This window comes from Molothrus ater, chromosome 8 (assembly GCF_012460135.2).
Source record: "Molothrus ater isolate BHLD 08-10-18 breed brown headed cowbird chromosome 8, BPBGC_Mater_1.1, whole genome shotgun sequence".
NCBI lineage: Eukaryota > Metazoa > Chordata > Aves > Passeriformes > Icteridae > Molothrus > Molothrus ater.
In genome coordinates this window covers 29,404,175-29,417,858 of record NC_050485.2, presented here as the reverse complement: position 1 = coordinate 29,417,858, position 13,684 = coordinate 29,404,175, and the positions used below count along the sequence as shown (strand labels likewise).

At 35.9% G+C, this 13,684-nt stretch overlaps 1 protein-coding gene across 1 annotated transcript in view; it reads left to right on the top strand.

Moving 5' to 3' along the window:
- PDZD8 (PDZ domain containing 8) overlaps positions 1 to 13,684 on the top strand; it is a 52,395-nt gene that overhangs the window by 33,220 nt on the left and 5,491 nt on the right. Inside the window, exon 4 of the mRNA XM_036385829.2 lies at positions 13,396 to 13,558. Coding sequence (XP_036241722.1) covers positions 13,396 to 13,558 — 163 coding nt within the window. The remainder of the gene's footprint in view (positions 1 to 13,395; positions 13,559 to 13,684) is intronic.

The window sequence follows — 13,684 nt, the reverse complement described above, 5'->3', positions numbered from 1 at the left end:
TCTATACCTGTAGAATGTTTTGGTCTTTTTTTTTTAAGAAGGCACAGTTATTTGTAAAATAGAGTTTGAACTTCTGTTGGAAAAAAGTTGTTTACCCAGGCAGAGACTTAAACCAAGAAGGTGGCCTAGTTTGGCTCTAGTCCTTGTTAGTGTTGTTGGCCCTATGTCCTCAGAGGTTTGCTACTTGTATGAGTTTTTTAAAATTGTATTTATTTCTCATGTATTGTATGGTGTTGACAAATTCTTTGTTCAATTTTCAATTAAATGAGTGAGTTGTGAATTCTTTGGGGAAGGTGATTGGCTACAGTCCCACACAAGCTGAGTTTGTGGTGGTGGAGGAGAGAAGAGGGAAAGGGAAATAAAAAGATGTTGGGTTATGAAACTGGGTGAGTGCTTTGCAGAGAGCTGCAGCAAGCCCAGGTGGAAAGCTCAGTGTTTCTGTGGGTGGGTTGGTTCTCAGGAACCCCTCCCCGGCAGGGCAGCCTGGCTGCCAGGAGGGTCCTGCTGCCATGGGCGCCCAAGGTGCTGCTCTGGCACCACCTGTCCCTCTCCACCCACCTTTGGGCAGGGGTGATGCTGCCACCATTGCCACTTGTCCCCATCCGGGCTGGGTTTGCCCCTGTGACCACAGCTCTGCCATGGAGGAGGGCCTGAACAAAAAGCAGAAATTCTCCATGGTGCAAGCACTTCACTCTCTGTGCAATAAAACCATAGCTCTTTCAGTAATTATTATTCAATGATTTCAATAATTATTAACAGCTCACTAGTTGATGTTATCATTATATTCAGATTATGATCCTTGCATACCACTTTTAACCTTGGTCTGCTTTCTATGCAAAATACTTTTTCATCTTAGAAATGTGTCCTTATATGAAAAATGGCAAAAATCAATGATGTTTCTGCTGAAAGCATCTAAATTACAGTTCATTTTGATGTTTGTCTGATTTAACAGGATAGATTTACCTGAGGCTGAATTACTTTGCAATGTTCTTGATCAAATGGTATGAAAGTATGGAAGTCACAGGCTGGTTTTGTGGACTTCAGGAGTTCATGAAGAAGGGCAAGCTGTGCATGATGAATACACATGTTGTGTATTAAAATCATTATGATTTTCTTTTGATAGAACTCCTAAGTAAAAAAATAAAGCATTGATAGTTTTGCTTTCTTAGCTCCCAAGTTGTCTTTTTTTTCCCCTTTTTCATGAGAAAAAGGCAATTCCCTCTTAATATATTGTAATATATGCATGGATGTCTCTACTGAAATGTAACTCTGTACACAAATAATTGAAAATTATAAATTTTAAGTTTAATCCATTGGTTTCTTGTAGTTAATGTGAATTAAGTTTTATTAATCAGAGGTCATGGGAATGGGAAAAGTAGAAGTGTATTGCTGTCATAGTGCAGCCATGGATTTACAAACTGCAACTTAATTCCCTGTCCAGATCTGGTTTTTTTTTCCCACCTCCAATCTCCTTTCCTTTCCCACCTCAATATTACACAATCTTTTTACCCCCTTTTCCCCCCCGCTAAAGCCTGATTGAATAAAATTTTTCTGGTGGGTTTTTTTAGTATGTTGTAGAGGTTATAAAAAATATTGAACTCTAGTGGGAGGAAAGTGGCTGTATAACGTTGGGAGCAAGCTGATGATTAAATTTGCGATTTTGTATCCTGAAACTTTGCTATTGGGAATTTTGTAGGATTTCCTCTTCTTTTTACTGTGAAGTATTTCATCATTCATCACATTTCACATTGGTTTTTTCTATGGAGTCCTAATGCCTTAAGCCTGTAGGTTTTAAATGAAATATTTTTACAAGTACCACTTGAAAAGAGAAACCTCAGACTTTTGAATATTTGGTGTTGAATGTGCCATTTATGAACGATGCCTTTTTTGGGCTGTTTCACCAATGCCCTTACTGTGATGATCACAAAAATATAGTACCGTGGTCTGAACCAAGTATTCAAATAACTTCACAAGTTTTCATCAACTTCTTGGATGCAATTTTCTTTTTCTTTTATTATAAGGGTCATTGAAGTTAAGTAAGCTGAATTATTCCTATCTTCTTCAATATGACTTTTTTTTTAAAGTTAGATTTATTTCTCAAGCCTTGTATGGTATTGACTAATCCTTTGTTCAATTTTCAATTTAATGAGTCAGTTCTGAATTCTGTGGAAGAAGTAATTGGTCACAGTCCCAAGCAAGCTGGGTTTCTGGTAACAGAAGAGAGAAGGGGGAAAAAGGAAGTAGAAAGATGTTGCTTTATGAAATCCTGTGGGTATTTTTCATATATATTTCACCAACTATCAATAAAATATGTTGCTAATTTAAAAATAATAGAGCATAAAACCAGAGTGTATGAAGTTATAGTGAGTGCTGAAGTAAAAGAAGTTTTTAAGCTTGACATAATTTCCTATTCCTTCTTTCACTTACCTTACAAAAGGGAGATGAGGAAATGGTATCTATTACTTCCCTGAGCCAGAAGATACTGAAAAAAAAAGGTCAAAAGGAATGAACTTTTACTTCCGCTCTGGGTAATGTTCTGCTTCTCTTGTAACTTTTTTTGGGTTTACTCTTAAAAAGCTGTTTCTGGAAGAATATTCCTTTTTAGCTCTTTTACACGCTTTAGTGTTAAGAGAGGTCCAAAATTGGTTTCTGGAGAAGACGTAGTTACATTAATTGTTTTCTTGTCATTCAGCTAGCTGACTATAGGGAAAGGAAATCCTACTTTTTATTAGGCCCTTATGGTCACGTTGGTTGTGTGGAGAGAGCAATGCAGACAAAGATCCCTTCTGTGAAATGTTCAAATGTTTGGATTCTCGTGAAGCATTTTTAGAAGCTCGGTTCCAAAGCTGGCTGGTACGTGCATTCCAATTTACAGCTAACATTCTGTTTCTAAAGCATTCTTTGCATCTATTGAGAACTGATCTTTATGTGTATTAAAAATAATCTGAATTATTTTTCAAGTGCAGAGGAGATAGAGCTGGGTATTGATTTTTTTGCAAAGTGAATTGTCAGGATTTGAGTTGATGTGAAGATATTTTCAGTTTAATAGTTGTGGCAATTTTTATAAGTGGTGGTCGTTGGTAACAGAATGAAAATCTGGTTTCTAGGTGTGCTGTTGTCTTGGTGCTATTAATTAGATGTGACATTGAGCTGCTGTTTCACTGCCTGCCAGTGACTTGTGCCCTATAGCCATAAATAAATTGATTTGATGTGATGTGTTCAACAAAATAACCAGAAATAGATGTATGGTCGTGGAAACCTTTACTGGTTGTATATTTGTGTGTTTATACTGCAGTGTTTTGTCCAGAATTTAATTGAAAACAACTCAGTGTGGTTTGGCTGCCTTTCTAGGTACAGAAAAAATTATTATATACAAAACCTTGGCCTTCTTGCAGCAATTATTCGGAATAAGTTAAATATAAATCCTCATTTCTTCAATAACATAGAATTTCAGAAAAGTGTTGGTCTGGATTTTCTGGGCAAAGGGTGGGGCTAGGGCTTGTATGCAGCAGGAACTACATTTTGATACAGATGGGTCCTCTATGTAATCTCTGAAGAGCTGTTAAGATCACGAATCATTTTACTACATCTGCTTTAGTTCCTTTGGGCTTAGCTCGTTCAGTGGGAATGTGGGAGTCTGAACACTCTGTGGGTCACACAGGATATTATTCAGGCTTGTGCTTTGCTTTAATAGCCATCTAGCCATTAATGTTGATGAGAAATGTACCAGTTGCCAAGAAAATAGTGTTTCTGCAGTGCTGAAAAAACAAACTATTCTTTTAAGTTCTATGATATTTCAAGTTGTATGATTATGGAGCTTCTAGGTGCATGTGAGGTCCCTGTTCCTTTGGCTGTGTTATTGATAAGAGTGTAATTTGTATTACCTGCAATCTTAATGCTTTGTTTGTGAGAGTGCAGCTTTTCTGTCAGAAAAGTAACTTTTAAGCTTTTAAAATGTGACTTTTAAGCCCATTCTTGAAATCAGAGTTACTACTTTTTAGTGCATATAAATTATATTGTATATTTTATTTCCATGGAGAGTAGCATCTGTAATGCATATTATTGTAATCACAGTGGATAATAACATTTCATATTTTTAGTTTTGATGGCAATATCCATGTCAGTATTCAGGTATTTAATTCTGCTGGGTCTGATAATGAAAATTGCCAAGCAGTTTCTCTGTGTGGAGAAAACTCTTCACTGTGTCTGTTAGTTCCATTATAAAGAACTTCACCTAAAGAACTTCACTCCAATATTTTGAGTTTTTTGCAGGAAGATTAATAGTAGCTGTCATATCACCATCTAAGTAATACTTCAAGATACATATAAATAATTACACTTTAGAGGGTTTACTTTTAATGCATACACTTGAATGTTTTCTGTTTCTTTGCTTCTGTCTCACAGGTTCTCATCAATCTCCTTTATCTGTAATTTGCAATGAAGTGATTGGTAAAGTTTTTCTTGGTTTGATGTCACACATGGTATTATTAATGAACTTAGTAACATTATTTCAGTATTTCTTATTAGACTACCTGAGTTTTGCACAAAATATTTATGTGATGACCAAGTAATGCTTAGCCAATATTGGAGGAAGCCTTTTTCCTGTCAAAGGCTTATATGGCTATATAACATTAGAGAAAAAAATTGATCTTTGTCATTTCTTCAGAGCCAAAGGAAATCATCAAAGTTGAATTTAATAAAGACTAAAAGGATGTCAGTGAGTAAGAGCACTTAAAGACGAGCTATGTTGGTGTTTGTGCTAAATTGCTCTGCAAAGAAGAGCCCCACCTAAAACTGAAGGCCTTTATTTTACCTGCTTTTGACACTTCAAAGTTAAATGCAGGTTTTCTGCTGCCTTGTCTTTATCTCCTCCATTCAAGTCCTGTAATTGCTGTAAGAATGCCCCAGCAATTCATGATAATTGCTAAACAGTTTGCTTTTTACATGTCGTGTAACCTGCTTCACCGTGCAATTGGAAGGTGCAATTTTTTAGGAGTAGCTTAGCCAAGGAGTACCTGCAAAGTGTCGCAAGTATTTGGGAAAATAAGATACAGCTCCTCATTCTGTTCAGTAACTACGCCTGTTCTGGATTTTGCTGATGTCTAAAGTTTGCAGTGCTCATCAGGCAGACATGCAGATGTTTCATTTTCCTACCATGAATTGTCACATTTCTTTTCAGACAAGTAGTTTATGATGGTGAAGTTAGACATGTGCATAACATTTGCCATATTGTGGTGTTAATGAATTGCTATTTTAAATATGATCTTGGCCCAATATGTAACTCGTTTCAGAATGAAATTATCGTCATATTTTTAAACTTATATTTTTTGGGTTTTACAAGCTATCATGTAGAACAAAAAATGAGTCCCACTGGCTTGCTATTTAGGATGACTAGTAAGAAAATATGCACCTTTGTCCATAAGTACACTTCTTCTTAAAAGTAAAACAAACCAAACAGGAAAAATGCAGCGTTCGTCTGAGATCGTTGTATCTGCCCGTGCACAGACCACAGTTCAAAAGATTAACAAAGATTAACAAAGCAAAAGGTAGAACATCCAATTTTCTTTTTTCACTGTTTTATAGTCATCAAAAACTTGGTTTTCCTAATATTCCACAAGACAGTTGGTGCCTGTTCATTCAGTAACACTCAAGGAGACACCAAGGTGTAACCAGTCCTATAGAGCTGCTCCAGCTGATAGGGTATGGAATGCAAATATATGTCAAAAATGCAGAAATTACAAAATGGGTAGTGTTGAATCAAAGGAAAGAAGCTGAAGAACTTATTTTCTGATATTGCACTAGATATTTTCTGATATTTGTACTAGAAAAATTGTTTGTGAATAATTAATCGCAAGATGATTTTGAGTGTTGGCTGATTCCTTTGTTTCCTTGATGAAAATTGTTTTCAGGACAGAGGGTGTTGTTCAGAGGTTTTGGAGAGAAAGGTGAGCAGTGTGAAAAGTTAACTTTTTTAGTGGATTAAGCAAGGGGAAGTCTGCTCAGGACAGCTGGGAGTACAGAAAAACCCTCCTGACCCATGGGGTTTCAGCACACAGTCAGAGCTGCAGTGGAGGAAAGCAGAACACCAGGTTAAGCAAAAAACCAATTAATTAAAACTGTCTAAAATTTGAATATGTCTGAAATTTGCTCCACTTGGTCCAGAAACCCACTACAGACCCTTCAGTGAATGTTGGGAACAAGTAAGGGATGGTTTAGCTATCAAATAAGAGGCACAGAACAGAAAGAGAAATTACAAAAATATGGCTGAAATTTTATTTTTATTGATGATATCTCCTTGTGGTAAAAGTCCATTTTAGTAGCTTTTTCAAACTTATTTTGGTTTTGCATGTTTTTAATAGTATTATCAAATTACTTCTTTCAGGCAAAATGGGCATGAGAATATCTTTATAGCAGTTGCTCAGTTATGACTGTAAAAGAAATTGTGCAAAAACTATAATTGGGATTGCTGTTGAACAGGAATTTTTTTATAAGCAGCAGCTAGTTTCCTTTTGATTTCTTTTTGGCAGTTCTATTCACACATACACACACATATATATTTAAATGCTTAAGTGTACTGATAAATTTAGTTATTTCACCCCCTTTCACCTACCATTCTGTATATCTAGAAGAAATACATATTCATTCAACGTATTTGTCTGATATGTTTTGTCAAAATATTTAAAAAATGGAGGGGACAAATGAAATTGTTTATTAAAATTAACTGAATCAATGTAAACCTGGGAATGGTAGAAAAATACATTTAAATTTCCACTTGAATGATACTAAAGATGTGTATATCTTAGGCATGGAGGAAGGATCACATAGCAAGGAAGAGTATTTTAGTTGTTATAGATGTCTTGATACAAATTGTGGAACAGTAGCAATTTTAGATTTAGTATTTAGATTCAGTTATGGAAAAAACTGAAGCATATTTTTATTCGAGCAGTCTTTTGTTAATTATTTAAAAAAATAATTTCACAAATCATTAAATTAATTTCCAAGTTTGTAAATGTGTTTTCTAGCATATTTTGGTTTCTAGACGGGCATATTGCTTCTAGCTATAGTGTATACTGATGTTTTAAGTAGCCAGTGTATTATCTTTTACATTACATTACCATCAGTCTTTTACTAATGAGTGATTTGTAATTAATGCCTCTTTCTAGTGGGGAGGAAAAGAACTTAAGTCAATTTTCTATATAGATTTAATTTGATTGCAGGGATTATTTCCTTCCTTTCACTGTTTGTTGTACTGTATAGTGTAGTTATTCTGTAAGTATTACTACAGCTTTTTATTTTATTTAAACCTTCTGTCAGTGTGTTTCAACATTTCTGAAGCCACTGAAGGAAATAGCCAGGTTAAATCTGGAGATGGAGGCACATCCACACGTGTGCATCGTTGCACCTGTGCACGTGTAAGACATAACAGTGAATACAGTGCAGAACTGATAATTAGGGCATACTTTATTGATACTGAGCTATTTAAACATCCCAAGAACAGGGGTAGCTCTTGAATGCTCAGAAAACTTTTCTCTTTGTGTAATTGGGAGCTTTCTCAGTGACTGGGAAATGAAAGTGTTTCTGTCATCATGGATTCCTTAGTCCAGGTTTACACTGGAACATGTCTGATGTTACCGTGCCTGTGGACAGGAGGGCTGGAAAAGACTTGTGCTACACTGCCACAAGCTCCCTTTTTAGGCTTCAGGGCTGTGACACAAGGAGAAGAAAAACATCTACTCCTGTTCTAAAGCATAGATTTAGAAACTCCCACAAGAAAATTATTTTATTTCCTTTGTGTCCAGTGTTTCTAAGGAGCAAATCATGGGTTTGGCGATACGTGTTTCCTTTCAGTGCCTCCTCTCCGCTGTAAATAACCTCAGAGCCTTTTTGCTGTGCAGGTCATACATAATAACTGTATTCAGTAATAGGCTTGAAAAAAGCAATAATATTAAAGTCAATGTTTTAAGGATGTTTGCCAAAAACGTTTTTTCAATAATGCAAAGAACTGAGTCTTCTGAAGAGAAGAAACTGCTTCCCACTTTCGGACTTTAATGTTTTGGGGGCTTTGACGTGAAATATTCCTTCCTCTCCTCTCGGCATGCGGGGTTGTCTGGGAGGATGTAATACTTTACAGACATTCTCACTTTTTTCCTCAAAAGGCATTAGACTACACCTTGCAAGAATACCTAAGATATCACTTTTAACAATGCCAATGATTTGGCCAAAAAGAAATATTTTTATCCATAGTACAGCACTGACATGGGTTCAGTTTCTGCTACTTAGAGGGTGTTACATACCCCTGATGGGGAATATGAACAATTTGGAAAAACAGTATTCTTCTAATTGATGTAAAGTCAGTAAAAAAAGATTTCTTATTTGTGCTTGGGTGATCAAGCTTTTTTAGCAATTACTCAAAAGAATGTGATATGCTTACTAAATTCTAGTAAAGATTTATGATGTTAACGCTTACAAATAGTTGAGCAAATTACACATTATTTTACAGTGTAAAATTAAGCTTACAAAAACAACTATTTCTTTTTTAGTTCCTGAAAATAAGCAGTTAAGTTTAAAAGCAAAAGTCTTCTGCTCCAGTTATCCTGCTACAGCTTAATTTTGTCATTTTCTATTTTTGTATACACCTAATAATTTTTAAAGTTTAGCTGAACAATGTTGCACTGCTGGTCAGAGATTGTCATACACATTTTCCTAGATGTTGTGATCTCTGTATTTATTAATGGGCATTATTTATTATGTCTTGTCTTAGAAATTCTGAATAGAAGTGCTGTATCTAATGTTAACTTAGATTCTACTTAGGAGACTACAGTATTACTGGTGGCATTCTTACCTCTGAATCAAATAATAATCTAACTTCATATATAGTTCTGGAATAAATAGTAAATGAAATGGCATCAATGCCTGTAAAAGGGATGTTTATTTATCATCCCATTGTATTTGTAAATTATTTCAGACTGATAATTTCATGAAGCATTTGAAGATTAAAACTGCATCGTGTTTTGACACTCATGTAAATATTTGGCCATTTAAATGATACTAGCAAGCTGTAAACTTCTGATTAATCACTGTGGAGTTCAGTACTGTATGTTTGAAAAGATTTGGAAAAATTTCTTTTCACTGACATTCAACTGGGCTTTCAGAACAACATGGCTGAGGCAAGGAAAGGTTGTGAGACACAAGATGATTTTCCCCTGCATTGTGTTTCCAGAGCACACATCCAGTATTGAACTGAAAGTGGCAGTGAGATTGTGCTGTGGAATTGATGCTTGTGGGCTTCGTGCTGTAAAAGCCAAGTGTTCACAGCTCTACATCAAAATGTTCTATTAATTCTAAAGTTAAAGGACATCTTGTGTTCTCTTGTTTTATTGTTGGATTTGGGGGATATTTTTAATAATAAAACACCAAGGAAATTATTACCTTTTTTTTTTCTCTCCAGGACAGTCATTCCTGTTTTGTTGCATTTTATTCTCAGCAAGTATTTAATAAATAGTCTGGGGATTGCTTGCTTTTTTTTTTTTTTTTAAGATACATTTTCTAAGCTCTGTGATACAGTTTAGTTCTAATTATTTCAATATAAAATACATTGAATGTATGCTTGTCACTGACAATGAAGTACTAATATCTGCTTTGTCTTACTCCTTATTTAAATAACTACTAAGATTTGCAGGAACTAGTAAAACAGAGCTATTAATTAGATCAAATTAAAATAAACTTGCTTTAATATGATATAGCTAATTGGTTAAAATTTCCCTTTCTCCTGGGTGCAGCTGTTAGTTTTTCTCCCTTGCAGCAAGGTTTCTGATAATAAATGTCCTTTCATTATTAGCAATTTTCTTCCAACCTCTGTGTCATGTAGCTGATTTACATCCTACTCGTGTTTAGTGTTCCAATAGGTCTTTGGCCCTTCACATTTATTATCAAGTCTTAATTTGAGGGGGAGACAGAAGGTAGCTGTGCTGGGTATGCAAAGATGTTTGGGTTTGTGAGTGAACTTGTTGGGGTGGGGAGTGTTTGAGAGCTTCAAATGGTCTTCACCTGCATTCATCTTAGCCTGAGCATGGTGTTTCTTGCAGGTGCCAGAAAGAATAATCAAGGAAACCATTCATCTGGTTTGGGTTGATAAATAAAACCACTTTGCTTCATGAGAAAGTTTGTGACTGTGCCAAAGTTAATAAAAAGTTGAGATGAGCTTTGCTTGTTATGTTCAAAGGCACTCTCCTTCCAAAAACAGCTTTCCATCAGATACTGCTGGAATATGGGAAGTCTCCTTGCCATCAGTGAGTCATACATGTTGTAATCTGCAGGCTGTGTCCCTGCATGGGAGCCAAATGTTCAGAGATACCTACATATCTTGGGTCCCAGCTGTCCCTCATTTCTTTCATGTGGTCTCTCCCTGGAGGAGGAGGGAAGGGTGAAATGCTGGAGATCACCTCAGGAGTTTCTTGTCTTTGCACTCCAGAATATTTTCACTGTTAAGTCATCCACTGTGTAGTTCTGCTCAAAGGAGTTCTTGGATTCAAAGGAAACTCAAGAGCATCAGAGTCTGTACTGACAAGCGCTTTAAAAAAGAGCTTTTGGTAACTTTTTTATTCCTTTTTACTATCTTAATTATGCCCTTTCTCCATATCTGCTTATCATGCACTTTGCCATGATTGCAAGTACCAACAGTGGTTAGAGGTAATTCCTGCCATTCTTCAAAAAGTCAAATGTTGCAACACCAGCTCTTCCTTCTGACATTCTCTTTCAGACAAGACTTATAACTTTCTGGAGAAATCTTACCATTTTGGGCCATCCTTTGAATGGATGAGAAATACCAACTTGTAAAAGGAAGGAGTAGGTTGGCCTGAAGTAACTCCTGTGACAGGGTTGTGGTGGCCACCTTCCTTCAGTAGTTGGGTGTTTTTCTGCTCTGCTCAGAGACTGGAGAGTGGACAAGAGTTGTCTCATGTTGAGAACAAACTCACAGCAATGTCTCTTCTGCTGCCAGGCAAAGCTAACAGGATGTCCACCCTGGATGGGCCTTGGCTCTCAAACATCTTGTCTTGCTAAAGAGCTCCACTTCTGGGCTGTGAGCTACAGAACTAATGTAAGATTTCAGAAGAAACTATATAGAGTCAAAATAAATGACTTCCTAAAGGAGTATAATTAAATGGCCAGAATAACACGGTGTTAAAAGGAAAACCATCTTGAGGTTTTTGTTGTTGTTGAGTTGTTGGGTTTTTTTTTTTTCCTTTCACTGTTCTAAGCATCAATTTCTTTCCTGGAATTCTCTCACTAAACAGCTTTCTACTTCAGTGCACTAACAGAAATTAGGGGGAAAAGTGGTTATAATTTGTTTTTCAGCCCTTTGTAATTTTCATGTTTGTCAGCATTCCTTAAATGCGAGTTTACTTCCTGATCTTCATTATGATAGTTCCTCTTCTATTCAAACGCAATGATTTGGAAGTATTTTTTTGAGCTTAATCACTTAGAGCGAGACTTACAAAGGAACCATCATAGGAAAACTGAGATTTGAGTACTTGGACTCCGAGCAAAGCTCAGAAATAATGGTTTCCTCATTGTTTGATAAGAATGTGCACTTATATTATTGTGATCTTTGGATGTTGTTTTTGTTGCAGCTTTGTGTGCTGCCAAAGCAAATTCGTGTCATTTGTGTTTCTGACAGTTAAAATATTCAATTAGTGTTGTTTGAAATTGCAGTAATTGTTCATGTTGTTTCCATACAGCACATTGCAACATTTGTGAATTGCTAGCTTAAAGCTATATTGCATATAAATAAAGGGCTAAAGCAGAAGAGCAATTCTTTTTAAAAAAAAATAGTTTGTCTTCTTCCACAGACATTTCTAATACTTCTTTGTTTCTTAACACTTAGTATTTTATTGTTTAATTTTTTTAATTTAATTATGTAACTGTAGTTTTTGTGGAAATGAGGATGGCATTTAAGCAAACAAATGAACAAAAATCAACCTGAAAACTCCATCAGGGTTGTTTCTGTAGGCAGCTATTTACTTGTTTCATTCTGAGATAACCTTTAAGTCTTGGAACTGCAATTAAGCTTATATTGGTCTTGTTATTCTTACATACATTACTGGGGATTAACAATAGAAGTTTGATAAAAAAGAGTAGATGCCTGTGGGAAATAGTGACTGCAGAAAATAGTGACAAAGCTTTGAAAGTTAATACAAGTCTGCTTCTTCAAGCGCAGTGCTGTTCTATAGCAAACTGCAGAGCAGCACAAGCCTTTTTATTTCTGTAAAGAACTGAACTACAATTAAAAAAGAACCAAGATGCAGTGCTATTAAAATTATGGGAAAGGAGTGACAGCTATGCAGCCAAGGAGAGAGCCATGGACTGAGTAAGGAGCACATCCTCTAAAGAGGAGGCTCAGCTCCAGACAGTTCAAACATCCACAATTGAAACAATAACAAAGTAAATGCAGAAGGCTGGAGGAGAAGGCTGTCTACCTGAACTCAGTAAATTGAAACCAAATATAAAATTTCCTGTGGAGGTTTCTACACTATCGGCCTCTGTCTTCTTGGTAATCAAAAAAACAAATTAAATTTCTATCCTTGAAGCTGAAACATATGAGTTCTCCTTTCAAATAGAATACCTGTTGATGGAATGATTGTAGACAGTCATTTGAAATAGTCTAAAAGGAATGTGCTTTAGGGGAAAAATGATATTGTTAAATTCATCAAGGGCTGCTTTTATTAGGAAAAAGGTTGCCAAAGATCTCAGACACTGAGGTCTGTAAATAATTGATAACTGCCTAGGTCTGTCATACGAAAGTCAGCTACAGGGATTGCACCTCAATTGTCCTTTTTTTTTCGTTTGTTTGTTTTTAAAAATGTATTTGAGTTAAAATTTAAATTCTATTTATTTTGCAAGATAAGTATGAGAAAAGGGTTTGCCTCTTTGAAGAAACTTTTTAGGCTGTTGTTAATTGAGATTTGTTCTAAATGTACTTAGGCAATCTTAAGTAAGTACATAAGAGTTTTGTCACTTCAAACACCCTTGTGCACAGACTACTGGAAAGCCACTCATAGTGTTAGGCTTTATAACACAAATGGGCTGCATTCAAAGTGATACCTAGGTTGATGGTGCAGTGCTCCTAATAAAATGGATAATGAGATTGCGTTTAATAGTAGTATTTTATTGAGGACTGGGACTTTTTGGGAATATCTCCAAAGGTGTAAAATTAGTTGTCAGACAGTTGATCAATTAGGTGAAGTCAATGAATGTCCTAATGCATTTTTTCAATAATAATCTGGTTTTAATACTAAAATGATACCATTTTATTTAATTTTTATTTAAATTATTGTTAGTAGCCATTAATCCTTGCAGTCAGCTTTACTGAGATGCTTTTGACTTCTTTCTCTGCAGGCAGAACTTGTGAAAGGGAATCTGCAAAGCGTTGGGCTCACGCTGCGCCTTGTGCAGTCCAAGGAGGAGGATGCAGGGCACGTTGTCATCGAAACTGTGACTCCAAACTCACCTGCTGCAGCTGCTGATCTACAGAGAGGAGACAGACTGCTGGCAATTGGCAGTGAGTGATATGTCAGCTTTCACAATGGGGGTCGTCTTGTCCAGTTCAGCCAATCTCCCTTTCTTAATAGTTACAGTTGTGCTTGGCATTCAAAGCTAACATTAATGTATTTATGGTCACTTAAGG